The sequence below is a fragment of the Gymnodraco acuticeps genome, unplaced genomic scaffold, assembly GCF_902827175.1.
Source record: "Gymnodraco acuticeps unplaced genomic scaffold, fGymAcu1.1, whole genome shotgun sequence".
In the NCBI taxonomy this organism is placed as follows: Eukaryota; Metazoa; Chordata; class Actinopteri; order Perciformes; family Bathydraconidae; genus Gymnodraco; species Gymnodraco acuticeps.
In genome coordinates, this window is record NW_022991941.1 from 189010 (window position 1) to 212054 (window position 23045).

At 42.3% G+C, this 23045-nt stretch overlaps 3 protein-coding genes across 4 annotated transcripts; all 3 read left to right on the top strand.

Annotated features, from left to right (window-relative positions):
- Positions 1 to 1756: 1756 nt before the first annotated feature.
- On the top strand, positions 1757 to 7721 carry LOC117535846 (glycine--tRNA ligase-like). Its single transcript, XM_034200461.1, has 17 exons — positions 1757 to 1940; positions 2707 to 2808; positions 2978 to 3080; positions 3165 to 3306; positions 3388 to 3476; positions 4010 to 4086; positions 4778 to 4923; positions 5013 to 5162; positions 5235 to 5397; positions 5493 to 5657; positions 5745 to 5852; positions 6003 to 6148; positions 6233 to 6318; positions 6396 to 6505; positions 6611 to 6704; positions 7091 to 7281; positions 7369 to 7721. Exons 1-17 carry the CDS (start codon positions 1896 to 1898, stop codon positions 7483 to 7485), a joined length of 2034 nt encoding a protein of 677 aa, XP_034056352.1. The 5' UTR covers positions 1757 to 1895; the 3' UTR covers positions 7486 to 7721.
- A 538-nt stretch (positions 7722 to 8259) lies between these two features.
- hhatlb (hedgehog acyltransferase like, b) lies at positions 8260 to 18227 on the top strand. 2 transcript variants are annotated; one of them, XM_034200462.1, is made up of 12 exons: positions 8260 to 8436; positions 9728 to 9940; positions 11048 to 11115; positions 11197 to 11310; positions 11790 to 11984; positions 12426 to 12635; positions 14145 to 14316; positions 15333 to 15477; positions 15560 to 15595; positions 16981 to 17182; positions 17319 to 17460; positions 17742 to 18227. In XM_034200462.1, the coding sequence occupies exons 2-12, from the start codon at positions 9835 to 9837 to the stop codon at positions 17966 to 17968; spliced, it is 1617 nt and encodes a 538-aa protein (XP_034056353.1). In that variant the 5' UTR covers positions 8260 to 8436; positions 9728 to 9834; the 3' UTR covers positions 17969 to 18227. The 2 variants fall into 2 exon arrangements, with proteins under 2 accessions (XP_034056353.1, XP_034056354.1); XM_034200463.1 differs by having other exon boundaries at positions 8271 to 8436; positions 9803 to 9940.
- A 968-nt stretch (positions 18228 to 19195) lies between these two features.
- klhl40b (kelch-like family member 40b) lies at positions 19196 to 23021 on the top strand. The gene is made up of 6 exons (XM_034200475.1): positions 19196 to 20430; positions 21305 to 21465; positions 21543 to 21650; positions 21732 to 21917; positions 22312 to 22461; positions 22637 to 23021. Exons 1-6 carry the CDS (start codon positions 19312 to 19314, stop codon positions 22746 to 22748), a joined length of 1836 nt encoding a protein of 611 aa, XP_034056366.1. The 5' UTR covers positions 19196 to 19311; the 3' UTR covers positions 22749 to 23021.
- The last annotated feature ends 24 nt before the right edge of the window (positions 23022 to 23045 follow it).

Genomic DNA, 23045 nt, shown 5'->3' on the forward strand with positions numbered 1-23045 from the left:
GTTGATGTTGCATTTACTATCACATATTTTTAGTTAATTGGTCTATTTCTAACTATGAAAATAATTAAATGCTGTTGACAGTGGTGTTAAGTAACTATGTACATTAACTCAATTACTGTACTTACAATGTTGAGGTACTTGTGCTTTACTTCCAATCCAACTTTATTTATAGCACATTTAAAAACAACAGAGTTGACCAAAGTGCTGTACATCAATACATATATAAAAAAGCAGCATAAATACATGTAGACAAAACCGATAGGACAAAAAGAAACTAATGTAAAAGCACGAGACAATAAAACCATACTTATAGCCAGACTGAAACCCCTCATACATGATGTAAACACATTTACTGTACTTGAGTATTTCCATGTTATGTTGTATTTCTACTCCACACCAAAGGTACATGGTGTACTTTTACTCCACAAGTGACTAGATTAAAGATAAACGCTATTTATAACACTTAAATCAGACTTTCGTTCCACCATGGAGTAAATTCACAAGCTACCCTGCAGTATACAAACTCATTAAAACTAGCTGCACCTTTACCAGCTTTGAGAACACTTTAATGACCAATCTGCACAATGAGTACTTTACTTTTGGTAGGCTACTTTAACTATATTTGCATGCCCATACTTTTGTACTTTTAATTGAGTAACATTTTGAATACAGAACTGCTGAGGTCTCATGTCATAATCATAATTCCATTGTTAATAATAATTCATTTATTTTATATAGGCGCCTTTCAAGGCTCTCAAGGTCGCCGTACAAACACATAAAAAACAAGATACACAATACCTAACACCAGCATAAGAAACATAAACAAGACAATGTAACAAATCAAATAAATAGAACAGAGGATGTGTGATGGATAATGATCAGCGTGGATAAGCGAGTGTGAAGAGATATGTTTTGAGGCGTGATTTGAAAATGGGGAGAGAGTCAGTGTTGCGGATGTCAGGTGGGAGGGAGTTCCAGAGGCGGGGTGCAGAGCGGCTGAAGGCTCTAGACCCCATGGTGGTTAAACGGAAGGGGGGTGCAGTGAGGCTGAGGGAAGCAGAAGATCTGAGGTATACTAAAATAAATGTATATTGTGCAATTTTCCAAACTCACATTGGTTTCTCATACAGCATCTCTGTATAGTATGTGTATTCACTCTCTGTCCTAAACGGCTTGTTGGAGCTCCTGCCCCCCTTGTGAGCCCAACGAGGCGTTCAGGGGCAGCACAGGTATGTTCTGTGTTAGAGTTTTACTCGGTACAGGGTGTACTTTGAGGGTTTGTGACTCTGCAGACCGTTTACATGCAGAACAAGCTACATTACACACAAGGGGACGGGTAATAACCGGAAAAGCATGACATGGGCCCTTTAAGTAAAAGATCTGAGTACTTCTACGAAATGAGTCATTTATTGTAATAGACTTCTACACAAACAGAGCCCTCTGCTGGTTATTATAAGTAATGCAGTGTTTGGCACTTCCTTATTGAATTCTGTTTTCCAGAGGTTGCCGTCACAATGCAGTCTTTACGCACAACCCATAAACAACCCAACTGCATTCTGACTGTGTCACCATTGTGTTATTTCGGCTAATCCCAGATGCGCAAAGTTAGGAATCAAAGATATAAATAAAGGTTCTTCCTCCATTAAAAGGTTGGACATGTCTCCAATTTGCAACTTGCTTATTCTTCACAGCAGAATGTTAAGTTTCCTCCTGGATGATGCAACACAAAGCCCTTGTTTCCACTCTCATCTGAACAGAAACAGGCGCCTCCCGTTTCCCTCTAGCTTTAAGAAGACCAAAGTGAAAGGATTTGAGTTCAGAGCAGATCCACAGCTGGCTGCAGGAGGAGAGCTTCTTACAAACGAGTCAACCATCGAATATATAAAAGTGTGAACATGGAGCAAGTACTGGCGCCTTTGAGGGAGTCTGTGAAGCAACAGGTGAGAGCAGCTGACACACCTGCACTATAACACATTCTGCAAACACTGGCATGCAGCGACTTGTGCTTTGACAGCTATTGGAGAGGTTTTGCATGTGCTTAAAAATGAGTCTAGTTTTGAATATTAAATGATAAGTTTACATGAAGAAATCACTTCAATGGTTACATTTACACAGCAGTAACAGAAACAGATGCAATGTCTATCAGAGTCAAACAGATAATACAATAATGTGTATTAAATAATGTGCACTTTATATTATTTATATAGCCCAAAATCCTAGTTGTCTCAGAGGGCTTCACAAGTCAAACACAATTGGCAATGTAAAACAATGCGAAAACAGCAAACGTATCTTATAAGATCAATGTGAAAATACCAATTTAAAAAGGAACATTACACAATGACACAAATACCGTTAGAGTACAATCAATTATTGAATGTTCTTCAGGGTCCATAAGTTATACAGAGTCTCATGGCATGAACACAAAGTGAAACTGGAATTGAAGGAGTAGCTGCTGTGGTCAAAGGGGGTATTTGGGGATGATGGCTATTTAAAGCGGATTTATCAACGATCATAAATAGATTTTAATAAACAAGCAATTACAGCTCTCTTTTTTTACCATTTTTCTTTTTACATATATGCATTTTTAATATACAAATCTACATATAGTATTCCTAAGATATAATAACCGAAAGAAAAATTACAGATAAGGTAAATGTGTGTTTTTCTAGGTTTTGTGTAAAAATGAAGTGCTTTTTATTCCTGCAGGGGGATTTGGTGCACGAGCTAAAGGCGAAAGGCGCCAACGAGCAGGAGCTGAACAAAGCTGTTGCAGAACTGAAAGCCCGGAAGAAGATTCTGGAAGCAAAAGTGAGACCTTCAAATCATCAGTCACATCCTTCAGAGGATATCGCATCAGTCTCACAGCTTCTGCGTACTCGGACACCTTTTGGTTCCACTTTCAGTTTGAGTCAAAGAATGTTTACTTAGCTGTAATCCTGGGATCTGATTGTTGTTGTTTTTTCATCATTTCCTGTAGGAGCTAGCTTTGCAGCCCAAAGATGACACGGTGGACAGAGTGAAGATGGAGGACACCTTAAAGAGGAGATTCTTCTACGATCAGGCTTTTGCCATATATGGAGGTAAAACTGAAACCACTTCATTGCATTTCAGGAAGTTATCACCACAAATATTGCATTCTACACACTAACTAACATCTTCTCCAGGTGTGAGCGGCCTGTATGACTTCGGCCCTGTCGGCTGCGCCCTGAAGAACAACATCCTGCAGGTGTGGAGGCAGCACTTCATCCAGGAGGAGCAGATCCTGGAGATCGACTGCACCATGCTCACCCCCGAGCCCGTCCTCAAGTAGGTGACAACAAACCCCAGAACATAAACAACGTCTTCTATTCGAATTGACTGAGAAATGTGCATTATTTTCTCCTCAAGAACGTCGGGGCACGTGGATAAGTTTGCAGACTACATGGTGAAGGACGCCAAGACTGGAGAGTGCTACCGCGCCGATCACCTGCTCAAAGGTGACCGGATTTAAAGGAGCTCCACCTAGTCCAGTCCTCCATAAAGCTTTCCATTGTTTCCATGCATTAATGACAAGGTGTCAGGTTTAATCCCCAAAAAGCACAATGACTTAGGTTTTCTGAACGTCCAATATAAGGACATGTTTGTACTCGTCTGACTTGGTTGTCCTGTATATCCCGAGGGCCATGGTATGTAGAGGAAAGCACGAGTGAAAGTGTCAGATCGACTGGTTTTTCATGTCTGCAAACCAAGTAGACGAAAATGTGCGGCTTTAGTATCTAATATATGTCAGACTTACTTAGACTTTTAATTACAAAGACATACAGTCCGGATAAAAAAACATTTCAGTAACTTTGAGATGTATTTCCTACATTGTTTGGCTGTACTTGTTTGTATGAAAAGCAGGCCTTTTGTCACAAAAATAATATTACTTAAGGCTTGTTTGACAAAAAATGCATATTTACTTATACAAATGCGAACATTGAATTGAATCACTGACAGCTGCTAAATGAGGATATGTGTTTCCCCACAGCTCACTTAAAACAACTGATGTCTGATGAGAAATGCTCTGCAGAGAAAGTCGCCGAGTTGGAGGACGTCATCACTCAGGTGGGTGACACACACACACACACACACATTACTCTGACACTGCTTGACATACAAGAAAACTACTTAAACTTAAGAAACATTCAGGTTATATTCAACGTTTATAATTAATTGAATGGTCCTAATGTTTTTTCGTGTGTCCAAGGCTAGTCTTATTTTTCCTCGGTGACATAGACCTCCATTTTCGTCCCAAAACACATGCACTGTTGCTTGTAAAATGAACATGGACCCCAACACTGTCCTGCAAATACTCAAAAGACACACACACACACACACACACACACACACACACACACACACACACACACACACACACACACACCATGTATACATCGCTTCAGGGGACATTACATTGACTTACATGCATTTCCTGGAGACTTATCCTAACCTTAACCATAACCAACACATGCCTAACCCTTACCCTTACCCTTACCCTAACCCTTACCCTAACCAAGTCTTCACCCTAAAATTAATGATTCCCCTTATGGGGACCTCCAATGTGTCCCCATAAGGGAAGCCAGTCCCCACACGTGACTATGTAAACAGATTTAGGTCCCCACAAGTATAGTAATGCTAGACCACACGCACACACACACACACACACACACACACACACACACACACAATGCTGTCTCTATACTGACATCTGCTGGTTGGGGAAGATATCCCTCTGAGGTTTTGCTTTCTGTTCTAGATGGATAACTACACTCAGCAGGAGCTGGCCGACCTCTTTGTGAAATACAACGTGAAGTCTCCGTCCACAGGAAATGACCTCACACCTCCGACCTCCTTCAACCTGATGTTCCAGACGTCCATCGGACCAGGAGGGAACATGACGGGGTAAAAATAAACACAATACAGCGGATCATTTGTTTTTTGGGGTAGCATTTGTGTCATTGTTGAGTGATTGATTTGACGTGACTCTGCAGCTATCTGAGGCCTGAAACTGCTCAGGGAATGTTCCTCAACTTCAAGCGTCTGCTGGAGTTCAACCAGGGAAAACTTCCCTTCGGTGCCGCTCAGATCGGAAACTCCTTCAGGAACGAGATCTCTCCTCGCTCTGGACTCATCCGTGTCAGGTAGCTAGAAGCTTCCTCATCACTCACCTGCAGATATACTGACAATACAGTGACGTTAAATCTTCCTCACAGAGAGTTCACCATGGCTGAGATCGAGCACTTTGTGGATCCAAACGAGAAGAACCACCCTAAATTCTCCAACGTTGCCGACCTGGATATTCTGCTGTTTTCTTCCAAGGCTCAGACCAGTGGTCAGTCTGCACAGATCACGAGGCTGGGGGACGCTGTGGAGCAGGTGGGACACACATAATTGACGTGTTAGACATTGTGGATATAGTTACTGATGTTCCCTGACAAATGACCATATCCATATCTCTGTGTCTGCTACAGGGGGTGATCAACAACTCAGTGTTGGGTTACTTCATTGGAAGGATCTACCTCTATCTGATCAAAGCCGGGCTGTCCAAAGACAAAGTGCGCTTCCGTCAGCACATGGAGAACGAGATGGCTCACTACGCCTGCGACTGCTGGGACGCTGAGTCCAAAACATCCTACGTAAATAATATTTTCTTGGGTGTTAACATGCATAGAGTTAAAAAACGAGTGGACACAAGTTAAATCGAGTCTGTTTGTGTCTCTCAGGGCTGGATTGAGATCGTTGGATGTGCTGATCGCGCCTGCTACGATCTGACGTGTCACTCCAAAGCCACGAAGGTCCCTCTAGTGGCCGAGAAGCCCCTGAAAGAACCCATATCCTTTCCTTCTCCCAGTAAAACAACCCTACAACCATAATATCTTTTTTTTTACTTTGAATGACTGATATCCTCAGTTACTTACTCTTGCTTTGCTCGATCGCTTGTAAGCTGGATTCCTCAGTTTAACGCCTTAACTTCTTCGCACAAAGTGGTAAACGTTGTCCAGTTTGAGCCCAATAAGGGAGCCATAGGAACTTCCTACAAGAAAGATGCGAAACTGGTTCTGGAGTTCCTGGCCGGGTGTGACGAATGTTACATCACCGACCAGGAGAAGCTCCTCACGGAAAAAGGGTAAATTCTGCCTTTAAGAACCTATATATTAATGTCCTTTTGTGTCTTTTATATTGTTAAATTGGTGGTGTTTTATGTCCGTAGAGAGTTCAGCATTGAGACACAGGGACGGACATTCAAAGTGACCAAAGACATGGTCAGTGTGAAGCGGTTCCAGAAGACTCTGCACGGTAAGAGACCCGCCTTCAGAGCTGAAGAGCAGGATAATGATTCTTGTGGGAAATCAACCGTCTGTGTTTTCCCACAGTGGAGGAGATTGTTCCCAATGTAATCGAGCCGTCCTTTGGCATCGGCAGGATCATGTACTCCATCTTCGAGCACTCGTTCCGCAAGAGGGAGGGCGACGAACAGAGGACGGTAAGAGCGCTGTAAAACAAGAAAGTACGTCTTAGTGAGAATCTCATGCTTGTTTTAATGTTTTTACTGTGAACTTTGAACTGAAAATGACTTATTGTTCTCCAGTATTTCAGCTTCCCTGCCACTGTGGCTCCGTACAAATGTTCCATCCTTCCTCTGAGCCAAAATCAGGAGTTCACGCCATTTGTCCAGCAGTTATGTGAGTGTGATGCTAACTCTCAGATTCAAAGCATTATGAAGTGTAACTTGTTTGTGTCTCCAATATAGAGCTGAATGGTATGGTTAGCGTATCTTTCCATAAAGACAGGAAGTAGGGGAACAGCTAGCCTACCTACCCACCATCAACTTTAAAGCTCACTTATTACAATGTTATGTAGAGTTGGGATCGTTTTTTCAGACAGTAACTTTATATCAAATCCTAAACTAACCTAACTAGCAGGCTATAGCTTAGTATTTAACAATTGTTTGGTTTGATTGAGTGGTGTCAATTTTCTCATCCAACCCAAATGTTACCGTTTCAACATTTTCGGCTTGATCGTCCCCTCAAACTGATTGTTAATTTCTGCTTCTTCTCTCTCCTTTAAGCCGACGCGATGACTAAAAACAACGTGTCCTACAAAGTGGACGACTCTTCAGGATCCATCGGGAGACGCTACGCCCGCTCAGACGAGATCGGGGTGGCGTTCGGCATCACCATCGACTTCGACACGGTGAACAAGACGCCTCAAACCGCCACGCTGAGAGACCGAGACTCCATGAGGCAGATCAGGGCCGAGGTACTGCAACAATAACCACAGCTGTGTTTAGTATCACATTCAGCTGTTGTTTTTGTTTTGTTTCTAATATACACAACCCTATTACAGGTCGCTGAGTTGCCAGCGATGGTTCGAGATCTGTCTAACGGCACCTTGAATTGGGTCGAGGTGGAGAAAAAGTTCCCCATCTTTGAAGGACAAGAGACCAGCAGCAAGAAGGAGTAGCCAGACTGGGACTCAACAGAAGATTTCACATATTACCAAAGCTTATGCATTTTATATTTTATACCTAGGAATGTGTTTTCTCTTTGGGAGTTGCAGTTATAGCTCTGCTCAGACATACAGTATATACTCCCAAATGATGAGCAGCACTGATACCTTGAAAGTAAGAAACAGCCAGGTGGAGTTAAGTTTCTTTAAAAGCTTTTGTATACGTTTAATAAACTATATACTGTACTTCATGTCTCTTTTCTTTATTTGAGTTGCTTTGTGTGCATCTCACTGCATTGTAAGTTGTGTTGCTGCCACTAGACGCCACTGAGAGTTGTGTTACAGTCCATTGTAGAACATGAGAGAGGCATGGATGGACGTTTGGCTTCGGCTCAAAATTGCAGCAGGCTTAGACCTCCCAAAACAGACCTGGAACCCAGGAGGTGGAAAATAGCGGCGAGAGAAAAGAGACAAGGGGACTTTTAGTTTGAAATTGTCAAAGGATGCACACTTCCTCATTGCTACAACAACATATTCATGCTAATTGATGCTCTTTTGTGATATAATATGATGCTAATTGGGATTTTTCACACACTATTCTGCAGAGCTATCGTGCAGAAAGTGGATTTACTCTTTGGTGCATCCTTTACAGAAGTACTTTAAAGTATTAGAGGAAGGTAAAACATGTCAAGAATCCCTAATAGACTGTGTGTCTTCAGTGTGTTGTTCCGCCCCCTCTGTGTCAGTGGTCAAAGTATAAATACATCACGTCACCTTTACCCAGTGGCAGCTCCCTCTCAGGGAGTCAGAGGGGCAGACAAAGCCTGAGCAGATGCAAAAAGTTTCCTTAGATGCTTTTGTTTTTGTAATTTGATATTTTAATCTGGATTTTTTTCCTAAATAATCGGAAACAAGTGGGGGTTTTATTGCACCTCCTCTTTCGGGACTGCAACTGCTGCGTTCAAGGTCAGTGTGACAACAGGTGCTGCGGAGGACGAACTGAGAGCGTGACCGAGTGGCATTTCAGCTGCATTGTGAAGAGAAAACAGGAACAGAGATTTACAAATATAAATACATATGTGCTGTTATATGAAGCCATTAGAGACAATGTTGAATTAGCATTAGAAAAGCAAAAAGCAATGCTTTGATGCAGGAGAAGTTACAGTATGAATAAGTTGATTGGAAAGGAGTTGTTTGGTTAAAAATAGCCAGCAGCTGTACTTTGTTGGGGTCTCAGTTCTTATCTTCTGAAAGTTGCACATTTGCCCACCACTGTTGACTGAAGTGAAATTATTGTGATTATCAGCGGTACTCGTTCTTTATACTGCAACATTTCACAGTGAATTACGGTACTTTTTATTACATTTCACCATCTATTTTGCAGCTACAGTTACTTTGACCTCACAAATGTTTATATGCATTGTCAGACAGAAGTAAGAGTAGCAATAACAAATCGTAGAAATGCTCTGTTACAAGTTAAAGTCCTGCAATCAAAATCTGACTTGAGCAAATGAAAGAAAGTGTTTGCATAAAAAAAAACTTTAAGAACAAAAAGTAAAAGTACTTGTGTATAATACTCCATCTCAGAATCATATACAGTATACATCTTAATATTAAACCTATAATTGTCAATGTTTATTTACAGTAATTTAGTTTTAGCTATTAATATGAATCTGTAAAGTAAATCAAGCTGTTTATTTACTCGTAGCGTAAAATGAAAACACTTAGGTAAAGTTCCAGTACCTCAAAATTATACTTAAAAAGAGTACTTTAGTAAATGTACTTGTAACCACTGCAAGGAAGTATCAAACTGTATATAAAGCAGAATACAAGTTGACCTTTCGCTTACATGTTAAAGCATCAATACAATTATATAATAACACAACAGTGACTTGGGCCATTCAACGTACTGTTACAGTACTTTTACTTTGCATTCATACTTTGTTGCTAATTATCATGTACTTTTACTTCAGTGAATGGAGGACTTTTACTTTTTAAAGGGGCATTGTGACTTTTATTCAGCAAAGGATCTGAATATTTCCCCATCGTTGGTAAATAGTTAGCATTTCAAAGTAGAAATTGTTACAGTAAAAATGCTGGTGCAGCACTTATGATAGAAAAGGATTTAAAAGTAATTTGTTATTTTTTGAATTGTAAGAACATTCACGCTAAATCCAGAATGATTGACAAGCAGCGGATATCTTTTTAGTTACAGATGCAAAAGAGAAAGTTGCATTGTTGCTCTTTTCTTTTCTAGTTTAAGCCCCAGCTGTTTACAAAGGATGTGTGCTGTAAAACCTGGTCTTTATTGACGGGTCTCCTTTTGGTGCAGGAGCTTCCAGAGCTCTTGCTGTCCGTGGAGCAATGGGGATCAAATCAGCTCTTCCTAAATATGAGATCTACTTCTACAACACGGTGCTCTGCCTGGCCACGCTGTGGGCCGGCAGCTGGGTCCTGGATGTGTCCAGCTGTGAGTATGAGTAAACACACACACACACACACACACACACACACACACACACACACACACACACACACACACACACACACACACACACACACACACACACACACACACACACACACACACACACACACACAGCTGATTAGACCCCTGCTGCGCAAAAGCTATAGTATGTCACCAGAAACCATGTACTTATAAACATGGAGTTTATGTACTAAAGGCTAAATCTGTACATATCTATATCTTAATAGGTGCAACCAAACTTGCAGTGAGATGGCATGCTTTATCGATTAGTTTAGAAATGAGAAAATGCAATTATTTGGATATTTTCTATAATTAGTGCCCTGAAAAATGAACACAATACAAAGCAGAGATTTTTACTTTTGTAGGAGGTTATTACTGACATTAATGATGGCTCTGTTTTATTCAAGTGTTCCAGTAAGCCAGCATGCACAATACAAGAACCCCAGAGTGAACGGAGTTTATCCACACCTGTGAATTTTGCTGCTGCGACTAAAGTCTTCTGGCCTATAGCACAAAAGGATTAGCACCACAATGCAATGTGCTGCATTTTTAGATGTGAAAATGATGGATTAAAGAGGCCCTTTTATGCTATTGGAGGTTTATCCTCTCCTGTAGTGTGTTATATAAGTGTGTGTGCATGTAAAGGCTCTTCAAAGGCTCACAGTAGAGGCACTAGATACTAATATGAACCTGAAAATGAGCAGAATAAGGCCCCTTTAAGAAATCTTTGCCTCATTGAACCCCAAAATCTAGTCTAAACTGTGAACCTGATGGCATGAGTTCAAACCTAAGCATTGTGTGGTGCAGCTACATACCGACAACACAATGTGCAGTGTGCATACAGTAGAGAGGCAGCATCACTGTGGGGGGGGCGGAGCTGGAGCTATGCAGACCCTGCAGAGGAGATCAGGTTTCAGTGTGAATACCACAAGAAGAAAATAGATCCTGTGTTAGTCCTGTGTTTATTAGGAGCGTCACTGTCATGGAACACAAGTTGCACATCTGCATTCAAAGGACAAGGAAGCTTTAAATATATCTCTGTATTTATTTACAATCACAATACATGTTTTCTTACCTCTTCTTTGTCAGCCGGTGCAAACAGAAAGGCGTTCAAACCCAGCGTGAAGCCAGGATGGTACTACTTTGGGAGGAAAAGGGTGAGAAAACAGTCATATTTGATGCAGATATAAGTCATCGATGTAAGAATGTTTCTAATGTATGTCTTCATGGATCTGCAGGACTCAGCTGATTTGGAGTGGGTGATGTGGTTCTCCACATTCAGAGAGCACATCCTGTTTGCTCTCGCCGGTCATGTGCTCTTCGCTAAGATCTGCTCCATGTTGGCTCCAAAGGTGACAAAATAATCCACTGATTGAGTTGCAAAAAATGGAAATATTCAATTAAATCAGGGGTGTCCAAACTACGGCCCGCGGCCCATTTTGATACGGCCCTGAGCTAATTCAAATAGTATAATGAAATATGGCCCACAAATCAAACTTGTGCTCGTCATATATTGTACTAATTAAATATATATATGTATAAATCATAGACTGTATATATAAAGGTATACATATATATCACAGTATTCATGTGTGCCCACTTTTCAAATACATTCAATCAATTAAAGTTGGAAACATTTTCAAACTAATCTTAGTTGTTATTAAAAGCCCAATCACTTATTTGCATTATTTTTCTGTATGTGGCCCTCTGTGAAAAAGGTTTGGACCCCCCTGAGTTAAATGCAAGTGTATCGAATGTTCCCTTCAGGTCAGTACTTGAGTGATTGTAATAACATACATGTCCTGGTGGCGGCGCTCCATGTGACCCACAGCACAGGTCCCTGGTGTACATGGTGTACGGGATGCTGGCCGTGTGGACCAGTCTGGGCTGGACCTACGTCACCCTGATCCTGTCACACTGCATCCTGCTCTACAGCGTGTCCTTGGTGAAGATCCGCTGGCTGTGCTTCGTCACCGGCCTCTGCACGCTCGCCACCTTCAAGTGTGAACCCTTCGTGTCCTGGCAGGTAAACAGCTGCCAATACACAGGAAACTAACTGTTATCCAAACAGACATTATGCATTATTCATGCACATCATGTGTACAACATATTGTTATTTTTCAATACTAAGAGCCATGTTCATTCAAGATTCAATGTACGTACAATCGTTTCTGAGTTACATGACAAAAAGGATGAAATTAATAGGATTTTTTTTTCCATTTATGACAAAAAGTTGCAAACTCCACCCCCTCCACGTTCCCCAATGAATAGACAAACATACGACAGAAAGATAAATAAATAAATGGTCATAAAAATTAAATATATGTAAATACAAGTACAAATAAAATAAGGAATAGACCAAAATAAATACATACAACAAAATAATGATGACAATAGACGGTATACAAGTACATACTCAGATTAATAGGATTTGTTCATGCCTTGGCGCTGTTTCTACCCCATGCAGGCAGGCTTTGTGGACGGGGACTTTGATCTGCGCCACATCTTCTTCTACGGAGGATGTGGGTTCACCATCATGCGCTGTATGAGCTTTGCTCTGGAGAACTGCGAGAGGAAAGATGGGAACTACAGCATCCTGGAGCTGCTCAAGTACAACTTCTACCTCCCCTTCTTCTACTTCGGGCCCATCATGACCTTTGACAAGTTTTATGTTCAAGTAAGTAGGTTTTTAGGCACTTGAGGCCAAAATTAGGCTCTAAAAAAACTATTTTCTGTGCATAGAATCACAACGTTTATTGCTATAAATTCACACATACAAGGGATTAGCCTTGGTGTATATGGTGCTATATAAACACAGCTAAATTGAAATGCACAGACTGATAAAGTATTTCAACTATTTGATCTGTTGTAATCAGTGGCGTAGCCACCATAGGGCCAGGGTGGGCCCAAGCCCACCCAGTTTACTCATTGGCCCACCCTGAGAAAGCTTCGGTGTGATTTAAAAAAATTATTTTTTTTAATTTTTTTAATTATTGTTATAAAAAAATGTATTCACCCATTGTGAATATAGAATTCAAAATGAAATTCATACAAATATCGAGTTTAATTAATGTTGTATGTGCCTTATCCTCTGAACCGAACTGATTTACGTTAAAAACTGATTGTTGGTTCCGGCACGCACCATAATAACGTGAGAGAGGCAGAGAGCTGCCTGCAAAATAAATGATGGCTCAAAGTTCACTAATGAACTTTGGTTTTTTTTAAAAAGCCAGACTCCAAGAAGAGCCCCCACTGCCCTCATCTAGCAGCGATCTATACGATCATGTTCTGATAACGATGAAATAGCCCCGCCTCCCTCTCCCCACAAAATGTATTCATTACCGGCAGAACTGTGTGCACACTGCACGGCGCTGCAGCACGTCTGTGAGCGAGAGAGATGCAGCGTGTCTGTGAGGCCCCGCCCCCGCACGCAGATGAGAGAGATCTCTTTTAAAATATATTGAAAGTTAGAAACGGAGATGGTTAGATAAAATGTGCAAGATAACGTTTATGTAGTATTTCTTTATTGTCGAAATGATGACATTTATAACGGGATGAAATCAAAGTGAATGGCCTGCTGCTGCTGAATGCCTGGGGCAAGAGACTGGAAACAGTTTTAAAAGTTATTACATTGTTTCAGATAATAAATAATGATAATTCATTCTATTTAGGGGCGCCTTTCAAAGCACCCAAGGACACCTTACAATTCATAACATATTCCAAGGAAAGGTTTTAAGGCAGTAAAAAGAATGCAGTCCGGGTGATGTGTTTTATGTGTGGTGCAGATGAGAGAGCTGTCCAGAATGACACCAAGATGTTGTGTTTGAGTTCTTGATAAGCCATTAAAACAGTAAAATACGTGTCTCCTTTTCATCAAAACATACCCATCTGTTATGGAAAAAGAAAGTATTCCAAAAGTATTCTAAAAGTAATCTGCCACCGGTACCGGCGGGGAATGTTGTTAGCTTCTGATGTGCAGAAGAAAAATCTGGCCCACCCTCTTTTTTACAGGCCCACCCTAAAGTACATTTCTGCCTACGCTACTGGTTGTAATGTGTTGCTCTGTTGGAGGAGTCTGTGACCTAAGATTTTCATTGACATATCTACACTGTAGCTCTGTGCACACGACAATAAAAGCCTTGAATCTTGAAAGATATGTCTATTGAGCGTCTGCTGCCCCCTGCAGGCCAACAAGTCGGACCTGAGCAGGAAGGAGTGGGGGTTGTGGAACATCAGTCTGCACGGCCTCACTCACCTGGGGGTCGTCATCATGGTGGACCTCCTCTTCCACTTCATGTACATCCTGACCATCCCCAACGACCTGAAGCTGCTGAAGCACTCCTCCGACTGGGCGCTAGGTCTGTGCTAAACCCCAAAATACTTACATTAAAGGTCCCCTATTATACTGTTTTTAACCAACATATACCAGGTCTCAGATATATCCAGAACCTGTCTCTGATTGGCTGAAACACCAAACAGATCATTGCAGCATTACCCAGAATCCCCTCTGTTTCAGCCCTGTTTCCAAAGTGCTGATTCTCTGTCTGTTACTTTAGATGAAAATAAGGAGCCCCTCCCCACGCCCCTCTGAGAGAGATTTGGTTACAAAGAACTCAATGGTTCTCTAGGAGGAGATTCAGGTGATAAGGGGGGGGGGGGGTTATCTTGGTTGCTGATTGGCTAATGGTTACACAAGACAAAACATCCTTATGACATCATAAAGTGGCCAAAATCTGATCAGCTCATTTTCAGACAGGTTTTTATAGAAATGGATCAAAAAGAGAGAGAATCTTTGTTCCTGAAACTTTCAGAGTCTCTTTACACAGAGGGGACACATGTTGATGTAGAAGAGACATGGAGAAGAGGGGACACATGTTGATGTAGAAGAGACATGAAGAAGAGGGGACACATGTTGATGTAGAAGAGACGTGAAGAAGAGGGGACACATGTTGATGTAGAAGAGACATGAAGAAGAGGGGACACATGTTGATGTAGAAGAGACATGAAGAAGAGGGGACACATGTTGATGTAGAGGAGACATGAAGAAGAGGGGACACATGTTGATGTAGAAGAGACATGAAGAAGAGGGGACACATGTTGATGTAGAAGAGACATGAAGAAGAGGGGACACATGTTGATGTAGAAGAGACATGAAGAAGAGGGGACACATGTTGAGAAGAGACATGAAGAAGAGGGGACACATGTTGATGTAGAAGAGACATGGAGAAGAGGGGACACATGTTGATGTAGAAGAGACATGAAGAAGAGAGGACACATGTTGATGTAGAAGAGACATGAAGAAGTGGATTCTGCATAATAGGTGACCTTTAAATGCTGTGGTGTGGTAACTCATGTCCACTGTGCTTGTTCCCAGTGGGCCTGGCTTACTTTAACCTGGTGTATGACTGGGTGAAAGCGGCGGTGATGTTTGGGATCATCAACACGGTGTCCAGACTGGATCACCTGGACCCTCCCAAGCCCCCAAAATGCATCACTATGCTCTATATGTTTTCTGAAACGTGAGTGTACACAGCTTAAACACTTTTGGATCATTATACTGTATGAATCTGTCAAACTAAATATGTTTGTTCTTCTTTTTAGACATTTTGACCGAGGGATCAACGAGTGGCTGTGCAAGTAAGATCAGTCATTTACTGTTACGTTTATAAAATTGGGGATAGCAGGGTTACAGTGTTAGTAAAAACCTAAAAACATCATATATTGTTTGTTGTAAAGCAGTGGTTCCCAAAGTGTGGGGTGGGGCGCAGAGGCATGCCAGGGGGGGCGCGAGAGACCAGGAGGAAAAATGGTTATTAAAAAATAAATAAAATCATAATTTGAAAAATTATTAATTCGAAAATAATATGATACAGTACTATTACGTCTGGGTCTCTGTGTCATTAAAGCTCGGCTCTGTGTGTGTGTGTGTGTGTGTGTGTGAGAGCGAGAGAGAGAGAGAGCGCACCGGTACCGGAGATCGTTGTTGTTAGCTTCTGGTGCTAGCGAGCTACGCTAACAGATATAAGGAGTTTTTTCAACAACAGAGTGGAGGAGAGTCCTCTCCTGTCAGACTGAGAGACTCAGTGAGCTAAATGACTCTCTCAGTGTTCCCTCAGTGGGTCTCAAACGTTTTGGTCACCATTAATGTAAACAATTATTTCCGAGGCACACGTTTATATGATCATTAAAGTTATAAAAAAATAAGAGAATAAATGAAAAACAGGTATGAAATACTATATGACAGTAAAAAAAGAATAAAGTTTAAAAGGGGAGTGATTTGCAAAATATCCATAAAGAAAAAGTAAATCTGTTTCCAGTTCTGTTTCAAATGGGTGTTGAGAGATGTTTCCATAGGTCTCTTCATGTTGCTCTCAAAGTGCACCAGATTGATGCTTTTAACTTCAATATTTAAAAATAAATCTTCCCGGGGGAGCATGCCCCCGGACCCCCCTATGTGAGGTCCACATATAAAAATAGCACCTTACCCCTGCTTACACCTATATGCCTCGAGCCTTCATTGTAACTGTCACATTGTGTATTTGCGTGGGGATTGTTGCAGTAGAACATTCCACTGTAGCGACCGGGACATTAAAGGGAAACCCTAAATGTTTGAGCACCCTCTATGAAACGTCAAGCTACCCCACAGCACCCCCAAAATAAATCTCTGGCGCCGCCACTGAGCCTGACTTGTGTTGGGGGGGCCCGACAGAAAAGGTTTGGGAACCACTGTTGTAAAGGATCAGATGTTATCTCTTCTCTGTGAGCTGTTCTGTTCTGTAGGGAAATACTTTAAGAGTGAATCTATACTTCTACTGCCTGAGTCTGCTTCATGGTTTTCACTTTCTTTGTTCTGTTTTTCATTCAGCAGGTGAACCTATATGTTCATAAAATAGTGTGTGTGAGCTTAAATGTGTGTTTTAAACAAAAACGGAGCATTTTCTTTCAGCTCATATTTCCTTTCTGCTTTTTTAAACTGTAGTATGTGCCCATGTGTTTCATTGTTGCCGCCTGATTGTCTGCAGGTATGTGTACGATCACCTGGGAGGGAAACATGAGAACGTGGTGGAGGAGTTGGTGGCTTCACTTTGCACCTTCGGGGTCACCATCCTGTGGCTCGGACCCTGCGAGGTGGTGCTGGTCTGGGCTTTCTTCAACTGCTTCGGCCTCAACTTCGAACTGTGGACCGCCAAATTCTTCGCCATGGAGCCTTTCGCTTCTCTAGAGGTTTGTCTGAGTGTCAAGAACCTGAGAAGCTTGAGGGCAATACATTTACACAAGAATATTTACTTCTACTGAAAGCCAACATAATAATCCTTATTTTAATTCTGACACTTTTAAACGAATGATGTTTTACTTACAGATCGGAATGTCAGAAGCAACGTCCCGCCGCATCAGAGCCGTCTTCAACACGTTCAACTTCTGGAGCATCGTGCTGTACAACATCCTGGCTTTAAACAGTTTGGACTTTGCCAAGCTGGTCGCCAAGAGGCTGCTTCTCAAAGGTGATTTATTTATTTCATTTCAGTTTGATTAAAAGTCTGTGTCTATCCCTAATCTGCCTAGCAACAATGGTCACATTCAGAACATTTACCATGGGTGTCTATGGGCGAGGCAGCTGGAGTTGTTGTCCCTTAAGGCCACTTATTTATTATTGTCTACTTGATATAAGGAACGCATCGACACAACGCTTACTAATTGTGCTTCTAAAATGTTGCCAGAAGAGTGAATATTATGGGATTTAAAGCCAGTATGAGATCTTAAAGCCTCTTCCTTGCATTCCCAGGTTTCCCTTTCACCACCATCATCGTCATGTTTGTCACCTACTGCCTGGTTCAAGTGATAAAGGAGAGGGAGAGGAGGCAGGCTCTCATCGATGATCCAGATCCTCTTCCTCCTGCTGCACCTCCAACTAACACCTCCACGACCTCCTCCTCCACCCCCACCAGCGCTGCAGCTGCACCCCCCGCTGCTCAACCTGTCGTAGATCCTAGCAAGGAGAAAGCAGAGTAGATGTTGATAGTATTATGAAGAGTAAAGAGTGTTATCGCCAGTGTAGATTTCAAACCCTGAATTGTGAATGAACCCTCAGTTTCTGCTATATCAGTTTACCCTCATGTGTTAATACCTAAAAGAGAGGAAAATGTAAAGGCATTCACACAAATATGATGTAATATACAGTCTAATATATTTAAATAAGTGTAAAATCACCAAAGATGCAATAATCACATTTGACTTTTCTGAAACCTTTGTCATTACTCCCAAAAAATAAAGTTTGTACAAATGTTTGTGGCTAGTTTCTTTTTCTGAATATGACGAGAGGACAGTCTTTTTGCAGCACGTGAGTCAGTGTCAAGTCTTGTTTGTCAAGTATTTCTGAAGCGTTACCTCAGCAGCTGGCAGCTTGACTGACGCCTCCACACTGGAAAACACTTTGCTCACACCTGTGAGGAATCACTGGACCAGGACATGTGATAAAAGACAAACTAATATTTAATGGGATTTCCCATTTTTGTAACTAAATAGCCTGACTACGTCTTGAAGAGGACATACTATGCTAATTTGAGCCTTTACCGACCATTTACATGCACAAAAACCTATATAACACACTACAGGAAAGGGATAATCCACAAAAAGCCGAATAGGGCCACTTTAGAGGGCTTGTATATAATCATTTACTGTCAAAGTCAATCTTAAAAAAAACATTGCAATGAATATAAATTGTATTTTTGAAGAAACGCCCAATAAAACAGCCTGGCTCTTATACTGCAAAGTACATTCTCCTTCTGTGAGGCACTTTTTGAATCGACACATTGATGTTCTGCTGAGTAGAGCGGTGTATGTTGGTGTTATTTTCCGCACCATAGCAAAGATGGCTCGGACAAACTGTAGCTTGAGATCCATATCACAATGTGAAGTCACATAAATAAAGAATTGTGTCATAGACTTTAATGACTCAGAGTCTGCAGGGGGCCGCCTGTTAACCCACTTACTGCAGATACACCCATGACTCAGGATGGATATATTTCCCATGAAGCACCATGTCAGCTGTCAGAGTGGGTGGATGTTCCTGGGGAGTGGGTAGGGTGGAGTTTAGAGGAAGGGAAGAGGACTGTTGGTGTGGTATTGCATTTCATGCTCCAGAATGAAGCTCCAGACTGAGGCCCCAGGCTATAAATAGGCTCCCAGATGGAGCTCAGTTGAAGGGTCAGGACAGCTGGGTGGGAGTGTCGGAGTTCAGCTGGTGAGGGTGATCGCAGTGTCTCTGAATCCAGACTAGCAACTATAACTCAGCTGTAGAGAAGACCCACTTCTGTTTGATTTGAAGCCCCTGAAAGGCTCTTCTGCCAGGAACCATGGCTCTGCCCATAGACCCCATGGATGAACCCAGGATGTACCAGCAGACGCTGCTGCAGGATGGCCTGTTCGAACTGCTGGAGAACAACAAGCTGGTGGACTGCGTGCTGAAGATCAAAGACAAAGAGTTCCCCTGCCACCGCCTGGTGCTGTGCGCCTGCAGCTCCTTCTTCCGCTCCATCTTCCTGTCCGACCTGGAGGAGAGCAAGAAGAAGGAGATCGTGTTGGAGGACGTGGAGCCGGGCGTCATGGGGCTGGTCCTCAAGTACCTGTACACCTGCAAAATCAACGTGACAGAGCAGAACGTCCAGGACATCTTCGCCGTGGCTAACGTGTACCAGATCCCTTCCATTTTCACAGTTTGTGTGTCTTTCCTACAGAAGCGCCTGAGCCTGAGCAACTGCCTGGCTGTGTTCAGACTCGGCCTGATGCTGGACTGCCCCAGGTTGGCGCTTTCTGCCCGAAACTACGCCTGCGAGCGCTTCCAGCTGATCTCCAGAGACGACGAGTTCTTCCAGCTGCTCCCCAGCGAGTTGGCCGCCATCCTAGCAAACGATAATCTGAACGTAGAGACCGAAGAGGCCGTGTTCGAGGCGCTGATGAACTGGGTGAGTCGGGACACGGGGAGCAGAGAGAAAGAGCTGCCGGGTCTGCTGGACTGCATTCGCCTGCGTCTGGTCAGCCAGGATTACCTGAAGGAGAAGGTGGAGAAGAACGAACTGATCTCCAATAACTCAGAGCTGCAGCAGAAGATCCAGGTAGTTAAAGATGCGCTCGCTGGGATAATGCCAGAAGTTAAAAAAAACAAAAGCACGGAGAACGGAGGAGCGGAAGGAGAGGATGAGGAACAAGAGGAGGAGGAAGGTCTTCTCCCGGGAATCCTGAACGACACGCTGAGATTCGGCATGTTTGTCAGGAACTTGATCCTCATGGTGAACGAAGCCGGGGCCGTGGCGTACGACCCCACAGGGAACGACTGCTTCCTGGCATCTCTGTCCACACAGGTGCCCAAGAACCACATCAGCCTGGTGACCAAGGAGAACCAGATCTTTGTGGCGGGAGGATTATTCGTCGACGAGCAGAACAAAGAAGATCCACTGTGCTCCTTTTTCCTACAGGTAGGGAAGGCTCTAAATAACAGGGTTCATACACTTTTTCACCAATGATTTTCCATGACCAAAGAAATGACTCTTTCTCAGCGGTACCACAGAAAATGGTTTATTTGAACATGGAACAGGAAAATAAGGTCTGAAACATGTTGTGCCGATCTAAAACAAATCAAATAGGTTTACTAGCTTCTCCACGCTAAAGCAACTCAAATCTCTCACCAGCAAAACACCTCGTCAGTTAAAAATCCATTACTATACGATACAGTAATTATTATCGTTATAGTATTACTATTTCGGCGATTAGATAAAATATTAATTATAGTTACATTCCCATTACTTTTCCAAAACTTTGGGAAAAATATTGTTTTCCATAACTTTTCCAGGTTTGTAATGACCCCTGAAATAAGGACTTGAGATAAGAGATAGTACTAAACATTTGTGTTTTTTTTGTTCTTTATTATATAATATAACATCTGTACCGCTGAAAAAATAGAAATATTTGTATGGTAAACCTTTTAGAAGCAATGTCCTAGAGGCGTTATACTTTTTGGGGGTTGTGTTATATAGATTTGTGTGCATGTAAATGGACTGCAAAGGCAAAACTCTCAACGTTTCTATATAAGAAAGAAAACAAAAATATATCTGTTTTGATAATAAAGTGCAATGTAATTTTTTTTGGCATTTTTAGGTTAAATATCTCACTCTATGTAGCTTGAAAAAAGTTGAATAATATGTGTTTTCCAGCCTTTTACATGTAGCTACATACAGGGAAATAAAAAGGGACCAACTATGTATCAGCCTGAGTACACATACCTGCAGTGTTTGTCTACATGTGGCGTACCTACAACCCCATTCACAATTGTTTGACCTCCTGTGACCTCAGTATGACCCGGTCAGTGCTGATTGGCTGGGGATGCCCCCTGTCCCGTCGCCCCGCTTCCTGTTTGGTCTGGCCGAGGCCGAGAATTTCATCTTTGTTTTGGGAGGGAGGGAGCTGAAGGAGACGGAGTGCACGCTGGACTCAGTGCTGGTCTACGACAGAGAGTGAGTATGAGTTCAAGTTACTGTAAATAAATCTGCTTTTCTCTGGACTGAATCCTAATGTATTTATAATTCTACAGATCTTTTAAATGGGGGGAATCGGAGTCACTTCCCTGGCCGGTGTATGGCCATGCGACTGTATCCCACAAAGATGTTGTTTATGTGATTGGAGGAAAGGGAGACAGCAAGTGAGTATCAAGTGCAATCAAAGCATCTGTAGCTAGTGCAAATACTTTTTCTTCATGATGTTCTTTGTCTCTTGTGAGAAGGACCTGTCTGAAGAAGATGTGTGCGTACGACGCCAGGAGATTTGAATGGAAGGAGCTTGCACCCATGAAGGTTGCACGCTCTTTATTCGGAGCCACAGTTCATAAGGATAAAATATATGTGGGGACAGGAGTCACCGACGAAGGGCTGACGGACACTTTGGAGGTGTACGACATCGCTACCAACACGTGAGTGCCCCGACATCTGAGAATAAGGCAGACAATCAATCAATCAATGATGCAGCAACATTCAGTTTCTGGCCCCAAGGCAACATTTTGCAGAAAGAGGGAATGAAGAGATATTGTTCACATTTCCTTTAGTTAATTAAACTGCAGTTACATTTTCACAACACCATTTCATTTTAAATCAGTTATTTTCCTCAGGGAGAAACCTTTCAATTTAGCTTTGAAGAGGAAATATGATCGTAATTTTCCCAGTGCACCCTATTGAACTGCTCCTTTAAGTGTGTGTGTGTGTGTGTGTGTGTGTGTGTGTGTGTGTGTGTGTGTGTGTGTGTGTGTGTGTGTGTGTGTGTGTGTGTGTGTGTGTGTGTGTGTGTGTGTGTGTGTTTACATTGTTCAGGTGGTCAGACTTCGTAGCGTTCCCTCAGGAGCGCAGCTCTCTGATGCTGGTGTCTCTGGCCGGCCAGCTGTACGCTGTCGGAGGTTTCGCCATGATGCCTCTGGAGGACAGCGAGGAGATCCTTCCCAAAGAGATGAACGACATCTGGAGGTGGGTCACAACATCATACGTTCATTCATACATTTATTAACTTATCCATAGTGGTCCTCACCGTCACGTTGGCAGAAGAAATAACAGGAAGTCAGACAATACCATTCCAATGGCACTGTTTTAGGGTTTTTCAGGGTGTGCTTGAGTTTTACCTTAAGTCTTCTGTCCTTCTCAGGTTTGATGAAACGGAGAGGAAGTGGACGGGGGTCCTCAGAGAGATCCAGTACGCTGCAGGGGCCACGGTTCTGGGGGTCCGCCTCAACACCCTGCGTCTCACTAAGATGTAAAACCCACTCCAGTTCCTGCTTGTTAACAAATCTGTTACAGCGACGTCAACAGAGACTTTGAGACTCATCGGTTTGATATTACACAATGCAATAGCAGTTTTATGTGGTTCTGGTTTAAAATCATGCACAATTTTCATTTTGATTGAATACGTTTTTATATATGTGTGTTTCTGTGGTTTAAAACTGTAAACAAACTGTATCCTGTTGGCCTTTTTTGCACTGTAATGAAAGAAAATGTTTAGTCATTACAATCATGGAAAATGTGTTTGCAACAAGCTGTACATTTCCCAACAGATG